At 51.1% G+C, this 19,116-nt stretch overlaps 1 protein-coding gene across 2 annotated transcripts in view; it reads right to left on the bottom strand.

Moving 5' to 3' along the window:
- Nucleotides 1-16,497, bottom strand: part of LOC104253567 (NADPH--cytochrome P450 reductase) — a 29,344-nt gene extending 12,847 nt beyond the window's left edge. The window contains exons 1-2 of one of the 2 annotated variants that reach the window (XM_059829147.1): nucleotides 16,389-16,497; nucleotides 6,065-6,257 (exon numbers count right to left, since the gene is read on the bottom strand). In XM_059829147.1, coding sequence (XP_059685130.1) covers nucleotides 6,065-6,243 — 179 coding nt within the window. In that variant the 5' untranslated portion in view covers nucleotides 6,244-6,257; nucleotides 16,389-16,497. Of the gene's footprint in view, nucleotides 1-1,347; nucleotides 1,607-6,064; nucleotides 6,258-16,388 lie in introns of those variants that run through there. The other variant, XM_059829148.1, reaches the window with a different exon arrangement.
- Nucleotides 16,498-19,116: the final 2,619 nt, after the last annotated feature.

Below are 19,116 nucleotides of genomic sequence, written 5' to 3' on the forward strand. Positions count from 1 at the left end.
TTGCGGAGGGCACACACACACAGCAGCAGGGTGGGGGACATTCAGTAAAGTATGCCTTCAAGCACTGCTTTCTACCCAAAGGTATCAAGGAGCTCCGTAACCAGGCCTGACAGCTCCGCGCACCAACACAGTCTCATACAGCATGCGTGGAAGACAAGCAAACCCCACCCAAAAAAGCTACCCAAGGCAGCTGTGCTCCCAAGAGAGAGCTGCTTTGCACCCCCCACTTTGCTCTCTCAGCAGTTAACCGTCTCCCCGTGTTGTCATTTGTCCCCTGTTGGGAACAGGGCTATCACAAGCACCTTTGAGAGAGCAGCCCCAAAACCCTGCCCATGCTACCGCCGGGACAGGGGCTCAGGAGAGCTGCCCCCCAGCCTGCTCACAAGACTCAGTTCTCAGTTAGCTTTTGGCTCTGTGGTGAACCTCTTTGGTTTACTCCTCTCCACGAATGAGATCCAATTAAAATAGCTGTTGGTTCAACTGCTAAACAAAACGCTTTTAAAAGGAGGAAAAAAAAGTTTTAGATCTTTTCAGCAAGCTCCCTTTGGAAGAGAAAAGGGTACAGCACATGGAGCTCGTCCGTTTTCAAAGGAGGCAACCCTGCGCCGAAGTGTTGTGGTGAAGAACAGTCTGTGGCTCAGACACAGAAGAAATAATGAGTCTGGCTTTTGGAAAAAGGCTGCACAACTCCCTGAAATTGCTTCATCAGGGTGGCTTGAAAATCTGAGCTGCAAAAATGCACAGACACTGAAGACAGACATGACACTCATTTTCACTGCTTAGCCAGGAAAACTGAGAAGAGAAAGCGTGTTTTCAGCAACGATTGCTCTTACAGCTTAGATAGCTCAGGGTAGCGACTAAGAGAGTTAGAAGAAGTGACGGGTGGAGGAAAGGGGATTAACTCCATTGTCGGAGCAAGTCTTTAGCTTGTACAGATTGCCCACCCTTGGTGAGAGCTCACAGCGCAAGCGACTCCCAGGGCCCTCTGTCACCTTGATTTCAGGAGGAAAAAAGGAACGGGGAGGAAGATACCGACAGCTCAGCAACGATATCAAAGTCTCCATCTCAGCCTAACACCTCTCCTTCAGAAAGCTCCCATGCCTGTGGCTTTCTTCCCGACAGCACGCGTACATCCAGAAGCGAGAATGCAGCCCGGACGTTGCAGAGGAAGCGAGCACCGACAGCAGGGTCTCCTCTGGAGCAGCCTGAATCTGAACAGAGCCTCTCCCCTTCCTTCTCCTCCTGCCCCAGCAGGGAGAAGCACCCCACTCCACCCAGCTTTGGGGCAGCAGAAGCGACACGCCAAGTCAGAGCGATCCCGTCTGCCCGTTGGGCAGATTAACTCACCTCACCACGGCCGCCTCTTCTCGCGGGGCCGAGTACACGCAGCCCATGGTCAGGGCAGGGAAGAGGCAGACAAAGAGTCGCAGGGCAGCCGTGTCTGTCTGCAAGGGGAGGTGTGGGGGGACGGATCTAACTTAGCTCTGGAGCAACACGCACACAGGCCTTTCCATTCTGCTCCTCCTGGGCATTAAAGCCAAGCGTCAGCCTTTTGTTAAGGAGAAGAGAGCCAGCACAAAAGGTCCCGGCACGGGTCATAGCAGGAGTGCTCCTGTCCGCTCAGATCCTCATGGTGGGGCTTTGGAAGTTACCGAGTGGATCCGCAGAGTCCTGAGAAACTGCAACATCTGGCAGCAGTGGCAGAAAGGAATTAGGAGTGGAGAATGAAACCTCCCAGGATCCTCCGCAGCACACATCCCTCTCCCATCCGCGTGGAGCAGGGGGACGGGACACAAAACCCTCCCCCAGCCTTGTTACCTTGGAAACTGTTTATATCACAGCTGCTTTTATATATATTCTTCTTTTAAAAAAACAAAAAGTCGACGCTGTAGCTGAATGAAATGATTCCAGACACTGCGTGAGCAACGCTACGGGTAACTATGGCAGTGCCATTACGGAGGCAGCTCAAAGGAGTTTGTTCTCTTCAGGATCCTATTAAATTAAATTAGAGGTCGTCTCTCTCTCTAACACACACGCAAGCAGCAAAGAGAGCTAATCAGGCTAAGGAGTTGGAGTAATTCCTGCCACAGGAAGCCCTACAAGCACCAGGGAATGGATTTCTCTATAGCTGCAGAATAGAGATAAGCCAATTTCTGCCCCAAACAATGTTAAAGATGGGGGGAGAAGGGAGGGGGTGACACCCAGCATACCAATCAATGTCTTCCCTGCGACTCCCCAGGGCAACAGTCTGCACAACTCTGGAGCGGGGACACAAGAAAGGAAAGAAATCTGCAATTGTGAAACACGCAGAAGAGGCGCAGCCAAAGGATTAAAAATAAATTAGTGCATTCCCCAGCAATGCCACTGCGAGGAAGCGTGGTGGCCACAGCTGTGTGGCGATCAAGAGCCATTCTCCCTAATGACATCTGCAGAGCAGGCTGCGGGGAAGGCGGCTCCAGTGGTTTCAATTAAGTCTGAAAATGGTCAACACACAAACAATCCTCAATTGGTGGCATCTCGGCCTGCCTCACACACACGTGTATTACACAACACAGGTACAGGACATCTTGTACGTGGGAAACCTCTGCATAGGCAGGACCCTGTCCCTTCTCTGGGGGCTTCAGGCAGGAAAACAGCTCCGCTTGGCTGCAAGGGTGAGGGATCAGCAAGCACCTAAGCTGTGGCTGAACCCAGAGATGCATCATAGGAGCAAGATTGTGACTGTTCCAGGGCCACGCAAGCTGGTGGAGCCATGCAAAGTGAACCCAGCCCAGGTACCATCCAGAACAGGGTATTTTGACCATGCATCTGTTCTTCCACAATCAAGGGCAGTTGCAGCAGCAGCATTTCCTTTGCAGACCCTGCTGAGCTGACGTGGCTTGATCAAGGCGTGTTGCTCAGCGACGGCTCCCAAAAACCCCAGGAGGGCACTGAGGTGCCAGACCCTGTGTTCAGGTCGGAGACTCTGCTTGCACTCTCCCAGGTTGCAAGCAAACCCATTAAAGCAGCAGCCACTGTGACACATCTGAGTTGCTGATCAACACTTTTGTCCTCCAGTCTTCCGAGGCTGAAGCTGAAGTTGTTGGGGGCCAAAGTGACAGAAATGGTCACCCAATACCATCAGATAAAGCAGTTCAGGACAGTTTGGTGAGTCAAGGCAGAGCCGCAGAGAACGTGCTGAAGAAAAGCAACACCTCTTAAGGTCAAGGCTCTCCACTTCAGCCGGAGACAGCCCTGCCACAGGCTCTCTGCCTTCATGGGTCCGGGACAGCTTCCCTGCCTGCAGATGGGCCTGCCCCTGCCTGCCCATGGACCAGCTTGCTATCCAGCCAGCCACAGGCAGCAGCTGACAGTGTGATCCTGTATCTTGCCAATTTGCTTGTTCATCAGAAAGGAAACTCCACCCCAGACTCAAGGATGACAGGAGGGAAGGAAATCCGAGGCTGAACAAGCTTGTTTTTCCCACTCATTTCCCTCCCACTTCCAGATGTCCCATAAAATAACACTGCAAAAGCCGCAGAAAGTTTCTGCCTCCATCCCAGAGAATGGATGTGCCACCACCCCCTTCCTTGGCTTATGGGTCCGCACCGCGCTCAGACCAGCTTGCTACAATGACCACAGCAGGGCTGCAGCAGGCAATGCAGGGTCAAGCTTAAGGTACGGTAAAAACTACTTTAAATCCTCCTCTTGTGCTCTTCACCTGTCACTTTTCCAAAATGAATTATCAGACAAGGTCCGGAGCAACCTCACCCCTCCCTGGTTATCAGTGATGGGAGGTGCTGCTCTTCCACAACTCTCACAAGCAGCAATTGCACACAGTGCTCCCTGCCAGCCATCTCCCATGCAGATGGAGAAGGCAGCACAGACCCCACACAAGAAACAGGGGCAAAATGCCCCTGAGTCAGCTCAAAGCCAAAACCTCCAGCCAGTCACAGGCGGAAGCCCATGTGCTGAGGTCCTGCAGCAGGACAAGGCAGTAACACACGCCCGGGGTGGTTAGCAAGCCCCTCGGCACTGTGACTTCTCTGCAAGGTCACGACAGCCTCTGGAAGAGCTGCACGTGATGGGTAGTAGGTGGAAACAGTCACAAGGACGGTGAGCATGGGAGCTCCCCAAGTCGATCTGCGCTGTGTCAGGATCTAATTTCAGATGGATAGTGGCATTTCTCCAGCCAGCTTAGCTCTCATCGCAACACAGCCGTTCTCATTACAATCTCCAGAGGCAACCACACGCACCGATACACACAGCCCTTTCTTGCAGGCACAACAGGGAAAGTATCTGACTGATTCAACAAAACAAATTCCCAAGGTAAGGCCGAGCAGGCACAAATAGCCGTGTTGCTACCAGCCTCATGCACACCTGTACGCACAAGGTACCACAGCCAGGAACATTTCTTCCTTTTAAACCCCTCCCAGCAAGAAAACACACTTTCCATCCTCCTGCAACACCAGTGCGTGCAGCCTGCCTTAGGGTTTTCTCTGAGCTATGTGCTACTCTTCCCATTACCCGGGGATTTCACAACAGACCTGGCATCCCAGGCTTGCCTTCAAGCAGAGGGCTCTGCCACCAGGGGAGAGTGTCATGATCTGACCAAAGCAGATACGATGAGACCAAACCTGCTCCTTTTCAATATGACCTGAATTACAACACAAACACTGGATGACGAGCGCTGAAAACTGAAAGCAGCATAACCCACTAAGGTAGACATACAGGTCTGAGACAACAGACCCACAACTGCTTGCTGTGTTTGATTTAGCTTTTACACACAGGGTAACAGGAGCATCAACCCCCTGCTGAAATGCCTTCACTTATCACCAAACATCCTCATCCAAGCAGCCTATGGACAGGTCCTGCCACAGCTTCTTTCCAGACGAGGCTGTAACACTTTGAAATGAAGGACTGACAAGTATTTCTTGCCAGAGCAGCACCTGCTAAGTGCCATGGGGAGAAACCCACTTCATGCAGGATGCCTTGCTGGTGCAACTGTATGTGTTAAATCTTGAACCTACTGCAAGCAGCCAGCCATCACTTTTCCCCTCCTCACGGCATGGCCTCACAACCAACCACCCAGGACTGGGGGGGCCTACAGTGAATTCGCAGCCAGCTTTACAAACTCAGAGGATTCACCTTTGTTGTGCAGTTACCTTCTGCAAAGGCCTGATACCGGAAAGCACAGAGCTGGGCTATGGCTGAGGCTGGCCTTCTCTTTGGGGCAAGCTGCACCCATGCAGGGAACAGATCCCAGGAGACTGAAGGGAAAAGTATTGTACAACACCAGCTCCTACGGTCTCTGCTGCAGTGGGTTTCAAACCTCTTTACTGCTCTTACCAATGCTCCAAGGAGGAAACAGAAGGAATGAGCTAAAAAGCCCAGCAGAAAACTGATGTTAAGTTTGGTATGTGACTGAGACAAGGAACTAATTGCACCCAGATCTCCACTAACATGGCTTGCTTCTGGCCCTAAGCCCTTTGCAGCAGACAGGGTGGAACAAGAACCTCTCCCCCTCCAAATCCAGTCTGCTGCTGCTGCGGTAACCTGGCATCAAAGCCAAGCAAGTTTCACAAGAGCTGCCAAGCAGCTCATGCCCAAAAACTATCTCGCAGCTCCCCAAGACTATTTCTTCTCTTCATAGCTAAGGGTAGGTAAGATTTCCGATAGGAAACCTGCTTAAGAGCAAGTCCACCTTTCTCCAGATTTATCTAAATATGACTTTTATCAGAAAACACAGAGAATAGCCAAAGCAATCCTTAAGAGTTTTGAAGTACAGCCAGAGGCTTTTCTGCCTTGCCTTTTCTTGCCTTGCTTGGGAAAGGCAAATTACTGATTTGGGCCACACGGTGGAGTAAAGCAGAACTGCAGCCTGGCTCTTCCGCGGGGATTTCTGCATTGCAAGGTGAACAGCTCAGAAGAAACGCGAGGGGAGAGAAATGCACTTTGGGACTAAGTCCCCTCACCTGGGGACCTCACAGAATCCAGCTGAGCTTCCCGCGCAGCCTCCAAGGACCCACCATAAGCAAGACGGAAAGCTACACTCACCCTGTGCTGCCTGAGAGTTGTTACTTACACTGATTGTATTTTGGGGAGCTCTGGGACTTCCTCCTTTTTCTTGCGGAAAAAGAACCAGTAAGTAAAAAGCCCGGTGATGAGCGAGATGAGAAATACGTCTGTCATGCTGAAGAGAGAGTCTTGCTGTGCAGCGTTGTCGGGAGGGGAGATGGTCGGTTCCATCCTGGCATCCCCCATGACAGTCAGAGGCACTGGAAACAAAGGAAAATAAATTAACACCAGCAGTCTCACACAGTGTCACAGAAGACCAGAAGAGCATTAAGGGCTGTGCAGAACATGCTTTTCCACTATACGCTTACTGCTAGGAGCACAAGGCAGCCCAACAACTCTTTGGAGAGAGAGTCTGCACCACAATACCACGAGATCCTTTTGCATCCCAAGGTATCTCACTGTCCCACCAAGCTTTTCCCTTCCCATTGCATCCATGCTGATCCATCAGAAGTGATTTCTGCTCCCCCTCCACCAGCACCATTGGAGCAGCCCCACATTCCAGCCAGGGAGCCCAACCTGACTCCTAATAATGCCCCAGCAAAACTCAGCAGGGACTCATGGCCAGCCTTTACTAAAGCCCTTACTCACCACAGAGCCCATGTAGTGTTAGTGGGGGGAAGACCCCACTCTTCCAGTCACCCCACAGATCTGGGGCTTTTTCCCCCTTTTCCACAATGCGATACGATGCCCCAGACCTACCACTGACCTACACCTGCGGAGCAGGACTGCGGCATGGTAGTTCCGTGAGCACCCCTACATTAGGTCATTACAACACAAATGATGAATACTTCTGATCTACTATTCACCTCTGTATGCAGACTGGATTTACTATCCACCTCTTTTTGGGCCTCTGGCTTCCCAGTTTCCTCTACTCTCTTCCCCAGTTTAACTTCCATCTCCTCGAATTACTCCCTTCAACTTGTGAGGCAGAGTTTAAGTGACTTGTGACTTGCCCGTGGCCATACCCAAAGTCCTCGGTAGCACAAGGACTAGCACCCAGCCCTCAAGTCCCCAACTAGCCCTATGGCCCCCATCCTTCCCCTGGGGAGCCACCCATTGCTCGCTCCCTCCCTCCCGCTGCTCTGCCAAAGCTCTGAACTCCTCTGACCCTAGTCCAGATCGCAAGATTATCTTCCCAACACACAAGGACGCACTCTGTCCAAACAGATAATTAACTCAAAACTTGATTTATAAGGGCAAAGTGACTCTCTTCTTGTACTTGGGCATCCTGCCAACCCAGGAGACCATGGACGTTTGAACTTGCACACAGAAAAGCAACTTAGAGCCGTGAGGGTGCCACCGGAGAGAAAGGACATGTCCTGTGGCTGAACCATGAGGGGAGAGTTAACCTGTTCAGCAAACCTGTGCCTGCCGGAGAAAAGCTCCCAGACAGCTTTCCTGGGGGACTGAAAGAGGAACAGCAAACTCCAAGTTGTGCCTGGGCTAAGAAATAAAACTGACTGAAGTTTAAGGTTATGCTAATGCATTCAGGAGCTGGGAAGAAAAGGGAAGGTGATGCTTAGGGACTGCTAACAAGGGAAAGCAGGTAAGGTCTTCAGCAAATAAGAACCCCTTCTTGTTACCCCACCAAGGAAAAGTCCAGCTCCAGAGAACACAAAGTACTGTGACACGGGCCACCAGCTATAAAAGCCAGCCCTGCGAGTGCAGGGAGAAGTCCACAGCCACCTGGCAGCAATCATGGGTGGGCTCCCGGGTATTTTTGTAGCCCAACCAGCTCTCAGCCCCACAAGAAGTTTAATTCAGTGGAGAACTTGGCAAGTGACTGTACTACAAAGGGCACTAAAACACCACTGCAAAGCTTCCCATTAGGTTCCCAGAGATGACACTGAGCAGGGGGGTGGAAGAAAAATGTTAGTGATGCAACTGCAGACAAGCAAATTGCCCATTCCTCTCCATCAGGCAGGTCACCCTGTCCTCCCTCCCTTGCAGGCAGGCTTTCCATTGCTGGATCTCAGAGCCAAGCAAGAGCTGGTTGTTATTTCTGTACAACTGTAGACTAAACTGTTAAGTTAAAGCCTCCACAACTGGAGCTTAGTTGCCAACAACGCACGGCTCCCAGCAGGCTCACTCTCCTCCTCAGTGCTGGGTTCCAGTAAATCAGTGAGGAGCAGATCCAGCAACTGACACCGAGGGAATGCACTAGTGGGGGGGAAAAAAATTGCTGGTTTATTGCCTTCACAAGTCCTTTCCCCTGGCACATAAGGCAATGACAAACCTTTGCTCAGAGGAAGATACGAAAAAACCCCAAGGCTGATGGAGACCACACTGAGCTGGTTTTGGGCAGGAGCTGCACCCCTTCCCTTCTGAGCACCAAATCCAGCACCCGCAGCAGCCAAGCCCTAAGAAAGCCTCCTTGCACAGAGCACAGCAGCATCCCTTGTAACAAACTGAGCATGGAGGACAGTTTCAAGCTAGACATGCCTTTGGTGAGTAGCAGCCAGCCCAGGGTGGAATGCATACAGGCTGCATATGCCTGGCCCCACAGCAATTCCCCTCACAGCTCCAGATAGCTCAGACGTGGATATTCGCCAGCTGCCCCTACACAGGACAAGAGAATGAGTTCCCGGGCTAATCAGCAAGGTGAGGGCTACATCTCCAGCAGCGATTCATTGCCATGCCCAAAGCAGCAGAGCTTCTGGCCTCCCAGAGCAGAGGGGACAAGCAGCAGCTGTGAGGCGTTTTGCTTTTTCAAGCCCCCGGAGGTGGTCTGCTCTCCCAAGCAGCGATGCCTTGGAAGGAGGCATCCTCAGGAGGGAAGCTCCTGGGAACACAGCGTGGACAGACACGGGGGAGGAAGCTGTACTATCTCCTGGCCTTCACCATGCTGCAGCTCTCCAAAACTTCAAAGGAGAACCCTCCAGCTGCAGCAGCAGCCGGACCACCCGCTCGCTCCCCACACCCATGGCCGGAGGGAAGAACACCATTTCTGGAGGCTTATGGGTCTGGTGCATGGACGAGAGCCTTGGTTTGGCCTTCTCTTTTCATTCACAAGTCTCCATAGCATGAAGATTATATACTGACCTCTAACCCTGGAAGAAAACACAGTCATTTTCTAGTGATGGAGCCAAAGAAAGGTTTGCTTAGATGTAGCGAGAGAAAGGCAAAGGATGTGGAATTAGACCTCACACTTTTTTTAAAGGGTTGTCATAACTCAGGAACTATTTATTTAACTCACTTCACCTAGCACAGGAAGAATATTCCTCAATTTATCTCAGTCTTATCTAATCGGCTGGAACAATTATCTTCCAGAAGCTCACAGCAATTTTCAAATACATATCCTTTTCTAACTTCCAGTGAAAAGAAACCTGACTTTTACTTGGAATTTAGCTATCCTGGAAATCCTGCAGTCTCTGGAAGGACTCTGATAGAATCAGACAGGTTTTTGGTTTGTTGGGGTTTTTTTTGGGGGGGGGGGTGGTGGGGAGGAAGACATTTATGATGCAGAAGTAAAAGTTCCCCTGACATCAGTTTCAAGGCTAGTTATTTTATCCCCAATGCTCATTATACCTTCAATCAAGATAAGACAGACTTTCATTTCCCCCTTTTTTTTAAATCATGGCTCCAGTTCCTGGATCCTTGTTTATTGCCACAGTACCTGGTGTAAAGCAATCAGTCTCAGCTGAGATGTGAGGCATCTACATCACAAAGAAAAGTCACAACATTTTGAAAGATTGCAATCAAGCGATGCTATATTTTAGCACAGCTTTTCAGCCTCTGAATGCAGATTCTAAACCTGGGAATTTGCTTGCTACACAGCAGCTCGCAATCATTCAAATCGCCAGGGACCCTCTCTGCACATTTCCATGCTGCCAAACAGAGGCACTTCCTTCTCATATTAAAAAACATATTTCTCTTTCTCATGCACATCTTAAGCAAAGGACTGGAAGCACTGTCAGTGCCAGGCATCCTCAAATCCCCCACGATTTCCACATGGACTAAAGGTGCTACCACATCATAGGGTTAAAAATATTAAAATATGAATAAAAATAGTATTACAACAAACAAGACAGGATAGGGAGTGCCCTAAAAGCCAAGCGGTCAGCAACCTGAAGAGATCTATTCTTCCCCTCTCTTGCACACATCTGACAGCAGCATTAGGAGATGGTGCAGCAGATGCCCCCAAAAGCATGCTGGAGCCCTCCACTCCAACTGGCAGGCACAGCATCGTGGTCATGAAACGTGTCTGGGAGGTCTCCCTTTCTGCCAAATACAAGGATGTTTCTGCAAGTCACATTGTAGTATCTTCTAGTGACGAAAAAGCCTTGTCTCTGAAGCTAAGTTGGCAATTTGGGCAGGAAGTTGGCTCTTTACGTTGAAGTAGGTTTTTATTTATGTAAGATTTGTGATGAGTTTCAAGTATCTCAGGGCAATTTGGCTTCCCAGTTCCAGACCAGGACTGCAGCCTGTGACTCTTGCTCCAAAAATGAGCGACCAGGCTCTGTCCTTGACTCTCCTACCCTGTGCCATCATAAGCACGCTGTGACCCGCCGTGTCAGCCCTGCTCACATGAGAGGGAAAGGAGAAGGAAGACTGCTGACCAAGCACAGCCCCCGGCTGCTCACCACTCCCACCTCTGATAACCGGGATCCAGCTACAGCCCAAGACTGGGATCACACCAGCCATCTGATCACAGCCTCTAGCACCAAGCAGCCCCCAAATTCAGCTCAATACAGCAGAGAGTGCTCCCCACAATCCCCGCACACCCATGCGACGATAGGCACAAGGCCCGCTGTGCCCTACAGACTCTGCCCGCCCTAGCACAGGGCAGCACCCTCATCTCCCATGTCCCTGAGCTTATTCAAACAGCCAGAGTTTTCCCAACAGGAAGCAAGCGGCATCAGTGTCCTTTGGATGCCAGCAGATAAACACAGGAGCCACAGGCAGAAACTCTATTTTGTAATATGTGCACGCTAAACTCTGTGACAACTGAGTCAAAGGAGGAATCAAGTGACATAAACATATGCAATGCCATTAGTCACCCTCCACCCGACACTTGCACCAGTGCCAAGCCTTCCCCAGCCCGCAGCGAGGGCCAGGGGGTCTCCGCTAATTGCTAGCGGGGACACCAGGTAGCCAGTTAAGTCAAACCATGCCTGCAGGAACAAGCTCGCCACGCATCTCACAGCAATACCATCACGCCTCCAACACAAGCCCTGAAGTGCCCAGTCCCTCCGTGGTAGCCAGGCCGTTCACATCCAGCAAGGACACTTACCAAAGGATTGCTTTCCAGTTGCTTGTAAACAGGAATCCATGCAAGTCACCACCACCTCTACCAGCAGCACACACTCAAAAAGCTACCAGTTCTTTCATACTGGCTTTCTCCAGTTCAGACTCCCAGTAAAAGCCCCGCACAGCCACACCAGGGAAGGGGACAAAGGGGCACTGCTGGCAGAGCTGACTTGGCAGAGCACTTTTCTTGCTTTCTGCAGCCACATGATGATGACCCTCGTGTCACTGACTCAGCACATCCATTGCATTAGTGAACAAAGCAGAAGCACAGCTGTCACGATTTCTAGTGCTGGATGCTCTGGGTGGCTCAGGATGTCAGCATTACCACAAGATCTGCAAGAGTCAGTTTTCTGATGGAGAAGGACCAACCCAAATTCCCTAGGTGCAGGTGGGTGTGCATGACCAGACTCCTCTCCTCACCATGTGCCTGGCCTGCCCCAGGGATCACCCTCTCTCTTGTGCTGACCATTCTTGCACAGGACCATGGCACAAGACAGATCATGGGCATGATCAGCCTCGAAAGAAGCCTTAAAAAAGTCCGTCAGTTATTTCCACTGGCATCATGGCACAGCCCCAAAAGACAGCTTCAGGACAGAGGGGAGACACAGCATGGAAATGAGCAGCCAAAGCAAATGGAAACGCCTTCTCTTTGTACAGCGCTAACCTGCAGCCCAAGCTTTAGAAACAACAGCAAAATAAATAGAAACTAACACAAAAACCAACTAAGACACCTTGACAGAAAAAACAGAAAACCACCCAGTGACCCTCCCACAGGTCTCTATTCCCACGGCATCTGCAAAGCTTGTCGAGAGCTCGCACAGACAGCAGCACCAGAAGGAAGCTGCAGTAAGCCCCTGTCGCTCCGCGCAGCGGTGGCAGCGGAGGAGAAGGAAGAGACTTGCTTACAAACAGGAATGCAGTCTTGTGACCGGCAAAGGGTTTTCTTCTTTCACCCACTAAAGATACAAGACAGGCGGGTTACTGGTGTGTGTCAGGAAGAGGAGCCCCACGAACATGAGCCCACAAGGAAGGGGGAGAGGCAAGAGCAGCAGAAAGAAAGCAGGGCTGTGGTGGAGATGGCATTTCTGCCCCGTCTCCTGTGCCCAGTCTCTTCTGAATCCCACTGCAGTGAAGACTTTCCTGCATGCTAGTGTGGGGTATTAGGCCAGGAGACCCTTAGGGCAAAAATAGATCTTCTCTCATTCCTCTTTGGGCATGAATGCAACCAATTAGAATAAGAAATTCTGTTTACATCACCCTGTGCCAGTCTCAGCAAGTCTCAAATTAGCTCTTTTTCCCTTCCTTTTTAGTAACAGAAGACCTGGCAAGAAAAGTGGTCCTTTCCAAAACAAAAGCAGACCACTGAAGTTGGCACTCAGATCCAGGTTATTTAACATTGCCTTCAACAGTCCTTGGATTAGCCTTTTCTCTGTAGCTCTGCTGCACAGAGATTGCGTTTCCCGCCAGTAAGAGGCCTTTGGTCTGGCCAGATGAGTGACCATGCTTGGTCTGGTCTGCAGGCTCCCTGCTTTGGCTGGGCTCACCCTATAGGCGAGTCCCTGGGCTCCTGGAGGCTGCACGGAGGAAAGAAGGCATGGTGGGAAACCTCACGGCTTCCTCACCCCATTAGCCTCAGCTCGAGCACCCGCATTGGTGCTTGCTGTGAAACAGGGCAGCCACCACACATGGCGAGCCAAAGGGGTGCTTTCCTCATCACAGTGATAATGAGCGGTGATGCAGGGCTGACTTTCACCAGTGCCCGCAACAACGAGGTTTGGCTTTCACTACCCGTGAAGGCTCACTACACCTAGCGCTTCCGTATCACTGTCTTCCCACGTATTTAAAAAAAAAATCCCAGCACATCCCACAGCTTCCCATTACCCACCATCAGCTCAGTAAAGAAGGGTGGAAAGCAGCAGAGTCTCTTTTTCACACAATACTGGGAAAGTGACTCTCCATGGGCCTCTCGGCACTTCCAGCAACTCAGAAACCCCAATACAAACAAAGGACGTGGTTGCAGCAGCACCTCAAGCAACCGTAAGAAATACACACCCAACTCAAAGCTAGTTTTTTGGTGAAACAGAACAAATTACTCTCACTGTGCAAGGTCTCTTCTAGCCAGACCTTGACACACCGGCTCAGATATCGGCAGAACTTCTATTTTAGGCATGAGACAGATGCGGAGCGTGCACCAGTCAGTCTAGAGCTTGAAATACTGCATATTTGAGCTTTCACTGTCACACTTTGATTTTTTTTTTCTGGGCAACAGGTCTTATTCAAGGGCAGCAGAGCAGCCATAAAACCAAGGAAGAGAACAACAACAAGAGGAATGGTTTTACTGAGGCAGAAAGCAACTCTACCCTATGGGTATACCAAGGTGGGGCTAGGCAGTAAGCCCAGTACACTGAACCAAAGGACTTAAAGCATTATCCGACACAAAAATGAATTAAAACTTGCCAATCTGCCTTAGAAGAAAGCAACCCAGAATTACTGAATGTGCACACTTCCTTTCACTACATAAAAGCCCATCTCTCAACCTTTAAACAAGGATGTGGGGCATCTCACCGGCTTAGGCACCTGAACACCTTCCTTCACGGCAATTAACGTGAGCCAGCACAGAAAAACAAGCGTTCAGGATTACAGGATAAACAAAACCTGAGAACAGAAGGTAAATTGAACCCCCTGCCAACTAATACTGTTCCCCAGCCTTCCCTCCCAGGGAGGGACAAAATCAGTGCATCATGCTTCAGGCATCATTTGAAAGTGAATAGGGGTCTCAACACTGCCAATATTCGGGAGTTGGGATAAGACTGCAGGAGTTTTAGACCACCCTTTTGCTAACCACCATGGGCACTACTCAGTCAAACCAATTGCTCAGAGGGCTATGCTGCAAAATCTCAGGAGCAACCCATTCAAGCACATATTTTGCATGGTTCAGGTCCTGCTGAAGATGTTTTTTTAAGATCAAGAGAGGAATATGGTATTTTTTCAGCAGCCTCTTCTGCAAATGTTGTACCCAATGCTGCCACAGGTGGAAGTTCAGTGAAAACCATCCTCCTCCAAACTGGCTGTTTGCTTACCCCCTGCCTGCATTTGTTGAGGGTTGGTGTGAAAAGCACAGACAGCATTGGTAGCCACAGACTTTGACCTTTTCCACCAGGAAGAGTTTGCACAGTAAAACCCTCTAATGCTGCCCCTGTTTGGGAGGTTTCCTTTGAAACTAACAGCTGGAAAAGCATCAGAGGAACATGGTTGAATAGATCCTGCAAAGGTTTAAGAACTGCGAAGACCTCTGATCGGAACAGTACATTTTGGGGATTTATTTATTTAAAGAAAACCAAGCACTCTTTGTATGGAACTGGGACATTTTGTATTTATAAGGTAGCTTTCCTCTGAGAATGTGAGAGCTTTTCGGACATTATATGCCTGTCTCTTACTTTGCCGTAAGGGAAGGTGTTACTGCACAATCCTTACATCACGTGGTAACTCAGCAAAAGGGCTGTCCTCCCAGTCCTAGACTCAGAATTCACATCTGGCTGCCCTATTAGAAGTGTGTGCAGCCACCCTGCGAACCTCCCTGCCTGCTATGGGTAAGGCGATCTGAGCTGTATTTTACTTTTTAGAATGCTTGGGAAATGTAGACAGCCACCCAGCCCAGTCTGCTGCAATCACACACAACTGCGTGCACCAGCAGACCCCAGAACATGGATCCCCTACCGAAAGCAGATATCCCTGTGCCAAAAAGGGACACGAGGCCACAGGACAACAGACAAGTCAGGCAGGGAATAAGTGGGGTCACAGGCTGAAGGGCTGATCCTGACTTGCAAAAACCACAGCTCTCCATCTCTACACTCCCACCCCAGTACGGTCAACATAAACAGAAGATACTTGACACAGGATTCTTCTTTCCCTTCGTAACACGAGCTGCTCCTCTTACTTCCAGCGGTTATGCATACAGCCCTGTTACACAACCAGGGCTTGCACAATCCTTGCAGGCATTTTATCAGCTTGCTCCTCTAAAGCTTGGAGTTAACTAGAACCAAGAGATGCTAGCAATGACCCGTGAAAGCAAGTCAATAGATGCATTTCACAAGCAACCACGCAGCAAGATCCAGCGTACTTGCCAGCGCCGCAAAGACAGACCTACCAACTCCCTAAGCTGGTTACTAAACCTTCCCAGCAGACTTGCACATGCACTGCCAGAGCCACATTTTCCAAGGAGAAAAAAATCCAACCCCATCTTTAACTCTGAACCTCCCCATCTCCTACTCCATGCAGCAAGAAGGGAAAGGAAAATTAGCCAATAATTCTATGTCATTCCTTGCAAAGGAGTAACTGGAGGCCCAGAAGCAGCTGATAACTAAGCAAGAATACTACAATAATCTTCCACCGTAGGTCAAACTCAGCCACTCTTTGGACTTGTGGCCCTAGAGAAGCCACCAGAGATACAAGTGCTCCTCCTTTAGTCTTTCTGGATTCCATGAGCAATCAGCAGCACACAATTGACTTGAGTGTTTACTTGGGGATAAGCACCAAGAGATTACGAGCAACCTGTAATTATTTGTTCTGATACATGAAATTTCAAACTCAACAAAAAAACAATCTTGGCATAAGTGCACCTGTCACTGCAGCACTCATGACTCACTCTCAACAATAATGCATATAAAGTAATCTCACCACTCGGATCAAATGATCGCATTGGGAAAGCAACTTATGCAAGTTCTACGAATTGTGTTTTTAAAGGTAGGAGAGCCCACGTCAGGAAACAGAACAAAGTTCAGTGTCAGCGGAGGTTACTACCGGGTGGCTTTCTTTTACACCAGAGGAAAGGGATGGGGAGGAGATAGCAGGAGCACAGACCCGAGCAGCGAAGCCTTTTCCCTAGTCCTTCAGAACTGAGCAAACATGAGATTTCAGTCCGGACGCAGTTCCACACGTCACTTTTGCTGCGGGTGAACTGGGTAAAGAAACCATCGCTCCCAGCTCCTGGCCCGTCAGGTCTCACTGCCAGCCAACCTCCCCAAACCCAACTGTGCCCACAGTTGCTCCACACCCTGCAATGCTCAAAGGAAAGAGGTTACCTTGCACCAACGGCTCTGCAAGCAAGCACTGATGGGGCCTGTGAGCTCCAGCACGAAGGGCGGTGAGCAGCGGGGAAAGCCTCCCTCAAGGCCAGACAAGGAGTTTTGGTTGTATGGCCCCGTCGAGCTCCTCCAGCTGCTCTGGAAGAAACAAAACAAAAGTTGCAGATGGCACTTACTTGCTCAACCTTGGCTAGCCAGAAGGCACAACCCCAGAGGTTATTGACTGAACAGGAGGCAACTGTAAAGTGATGATAAAGCAAGAGGTTTTAGTCTGTCACAATTAGAGCAGGACTAATTAATAGTGTTAAGCCAGCTGTGTGACACTACCTCCTCCTTCCTGCCCACTCTTCACCTTACTCTCCAAGGCTTTTACACTAGATTAAAAGAGAGCGCTCAGTTGCATCAGGTTTTTTTTCCTGTAGCACCGGTATCCTCCCTACTTCTTCCTCGCTTCATAGGAAAGTGTTTTGCAAATCTAGCTCTCATGCACCATCACATCCACGTGCAACACAGAAGACTCTCTGAATCCACACACTCTGTGCCATGCATACCCTGTTTCAGAGCAATCAACCATCACAAGATGCATCTGAAGGAAAACTAAGAGCTGCACTGGGACAACTTCAGGTTCTCCAGGGCGTCCTTGGCTCACCAGCCCTTCCCCAACAAAACACTGTTTTCCTCATTTGCAGCAGATTAATCTGCAAGTTTGCTCTGCATGTGCACAACAGCTCATTAGGATTTCTCAGAGAACTACAGAAATACTGAAAGAAAGCACATTCCCTTCTGTCTAGCAGAAGGATGTGTGCATCAGTGCACCCCATTAAGCACAGCTCTGCTGGCTAACAAGAAAAAATTAAATCCTACAGCTCCTCACTACAGTCCACACAAAGCATAAAGCCTTATGGAAGGAGGGATGTCCCGACCAACACTGTTTCACTTTCAGAATTTAGAAACAGAGACCTGATCCTTCCTGGTACTTTTCCAGCTTCTCAACTGAATATATGTTTCTGCTTTTTAAAAAGAGCTGTAAAAGTACAAACCCATTTCAGTCTGCCAAATTCATTCAGATTAGGCCGAAAACCGCAGTGATCCTCTTCTCTAGATGCATTCCACCAGGCACGACTATTTCTTTTCATGCTCTGAAAGCTAACCCAAGGTAACCCATAGTCTAAACACTGGCAGACCAAAGCACACTCCAAGCTGCACCAGCTGTGCTTACTCCTGCAAATAAGACGACTTCCTAAGAATCAATTCCACATTGATGACTAACTCCCAACACTGTGATCCAGGTGTCTTCACCCAATCCAGCTTTAATATTCCCAAACAGGGGTTTTTCCATTATTTCCTCTGACAAGCACATTCCCTAAGGGCATAACTTCACTCTCTAAAGCAATTCCATCAGGAAAAGACAGGGATAAACAGTCTTCCAACACCGCAAAAGTTTATAAAGCGCAATAGGCACAATGACAGCAAACAGCCCAGAGTGCAGCAAAGGTGTCCATTAGATGCTGGGAGTAACTTTCTGCAGAGAAGGGCCAGAAAAAGAAGTTAATTGAAGGCTTTTAACCAGCAACAGCCTGGGATGGGGTAAGTACAAGCAACCCTTCAGCACTGTGGAAGCGACATCACCCTGGAGCACCCCCCTTGCAGGCTGCCGGCCCAGGACCTGCCAGGAGGCTCGGCAGGGAGCAGCCTGTGGGGCAGGCAGGGCCCCGGGCGCTGGCTCCCGCCCTGCCTCGCACCCCCTCCTCCGCCCCACGGCAGGGACTCTGGCACCTGGGTGCTGGCAAGCCCCCTGCCCCACAGTCCCTGGGGAGGCAGGCGTGATAGGGGCACCCCCCAAATAACAGGGGGCCCAGTCACACCAGACCCCACAATAACAGGGTGTCCAGTCACCCCAGTCCCCCCCAAATAACAAGGGGCCCACTCACACCAGCCCCCCCATACAGGGGACCCCAGTCATCCCAGTAACAGGTGGCCCAGTCACACCAGTCCCCCCAGTCTAACAGGGGGCCCACTCATCCCAGCCCCTCACCCTCAGGGGATGCCAGCCCTGCCCTCCCCTCCCCATCACAGAGGACCCAGGTGTCCGAACCCGGCCCCCCCTCAGCCACAGGGGACCCCCGGGCCCGGCCCCCCCCTCAGCCACAGGGGACCCCCGGGCCCCCTCAGCCTCAGGGGAACCCGGACGCCTCAGCCGCAAGGGACCGACCGGCTCCCCCGGCAGCCGCCCGCCCCGCCACGGACGCCCGCGATCCCCGGCCCCACACGCCCCAGCACGGGGGAGCTGCGGCCCCGGCACCCACCGCCCCGGCCCGGCCCGTCTGAGGCTGGCGGCGGCGCTCCGCAGCCCCGGCGCGGCTAGCACGTAGGGCGGATCGCACCACCGGGGCACAGGCGCGGGGTGGGGACACGCTCCGCCCCCGCCGCCCGCCAATGGGCGGTGAGAGCGCCCGCTGGAGGACATCCCCCCCTCTGCGGCGGCGCGGTTGGTACGGCTCCACCGCGCCCGGCGTCGGGGGGCGGGTCTTAAAGAGACAGGGAGCCCTGGGGAGGGTGCGGGGTCGGGGTTAGGGGCAGGGCGGGGCGCTGGGGTCAAAGGTCAAGGTGGGGGTCAGCGAGCAGTCAGGGTGCCAGGGGTCAGAGGTCAGGGTGGACCGGGGGTGCAGGGGAGGGGGTTAGGATTAGGGTGCGGTGTGGTCAAGGCTGGGGGTCAGGGTGCAGA

This window comes from Gavia stellata, chromosome 25, assembly GCF_030936135.1.
Source record: "Gavia stellata isolate bGavSte3 chromosome 25, bGavSte3.hap2, whole genome shotgun sequence".
Lineage (NCBI taxonomy): Eukaryota > Metazoa > Chordata > Aves > Gaviiformes > Gaviidae > Gavia > Gavia stellata.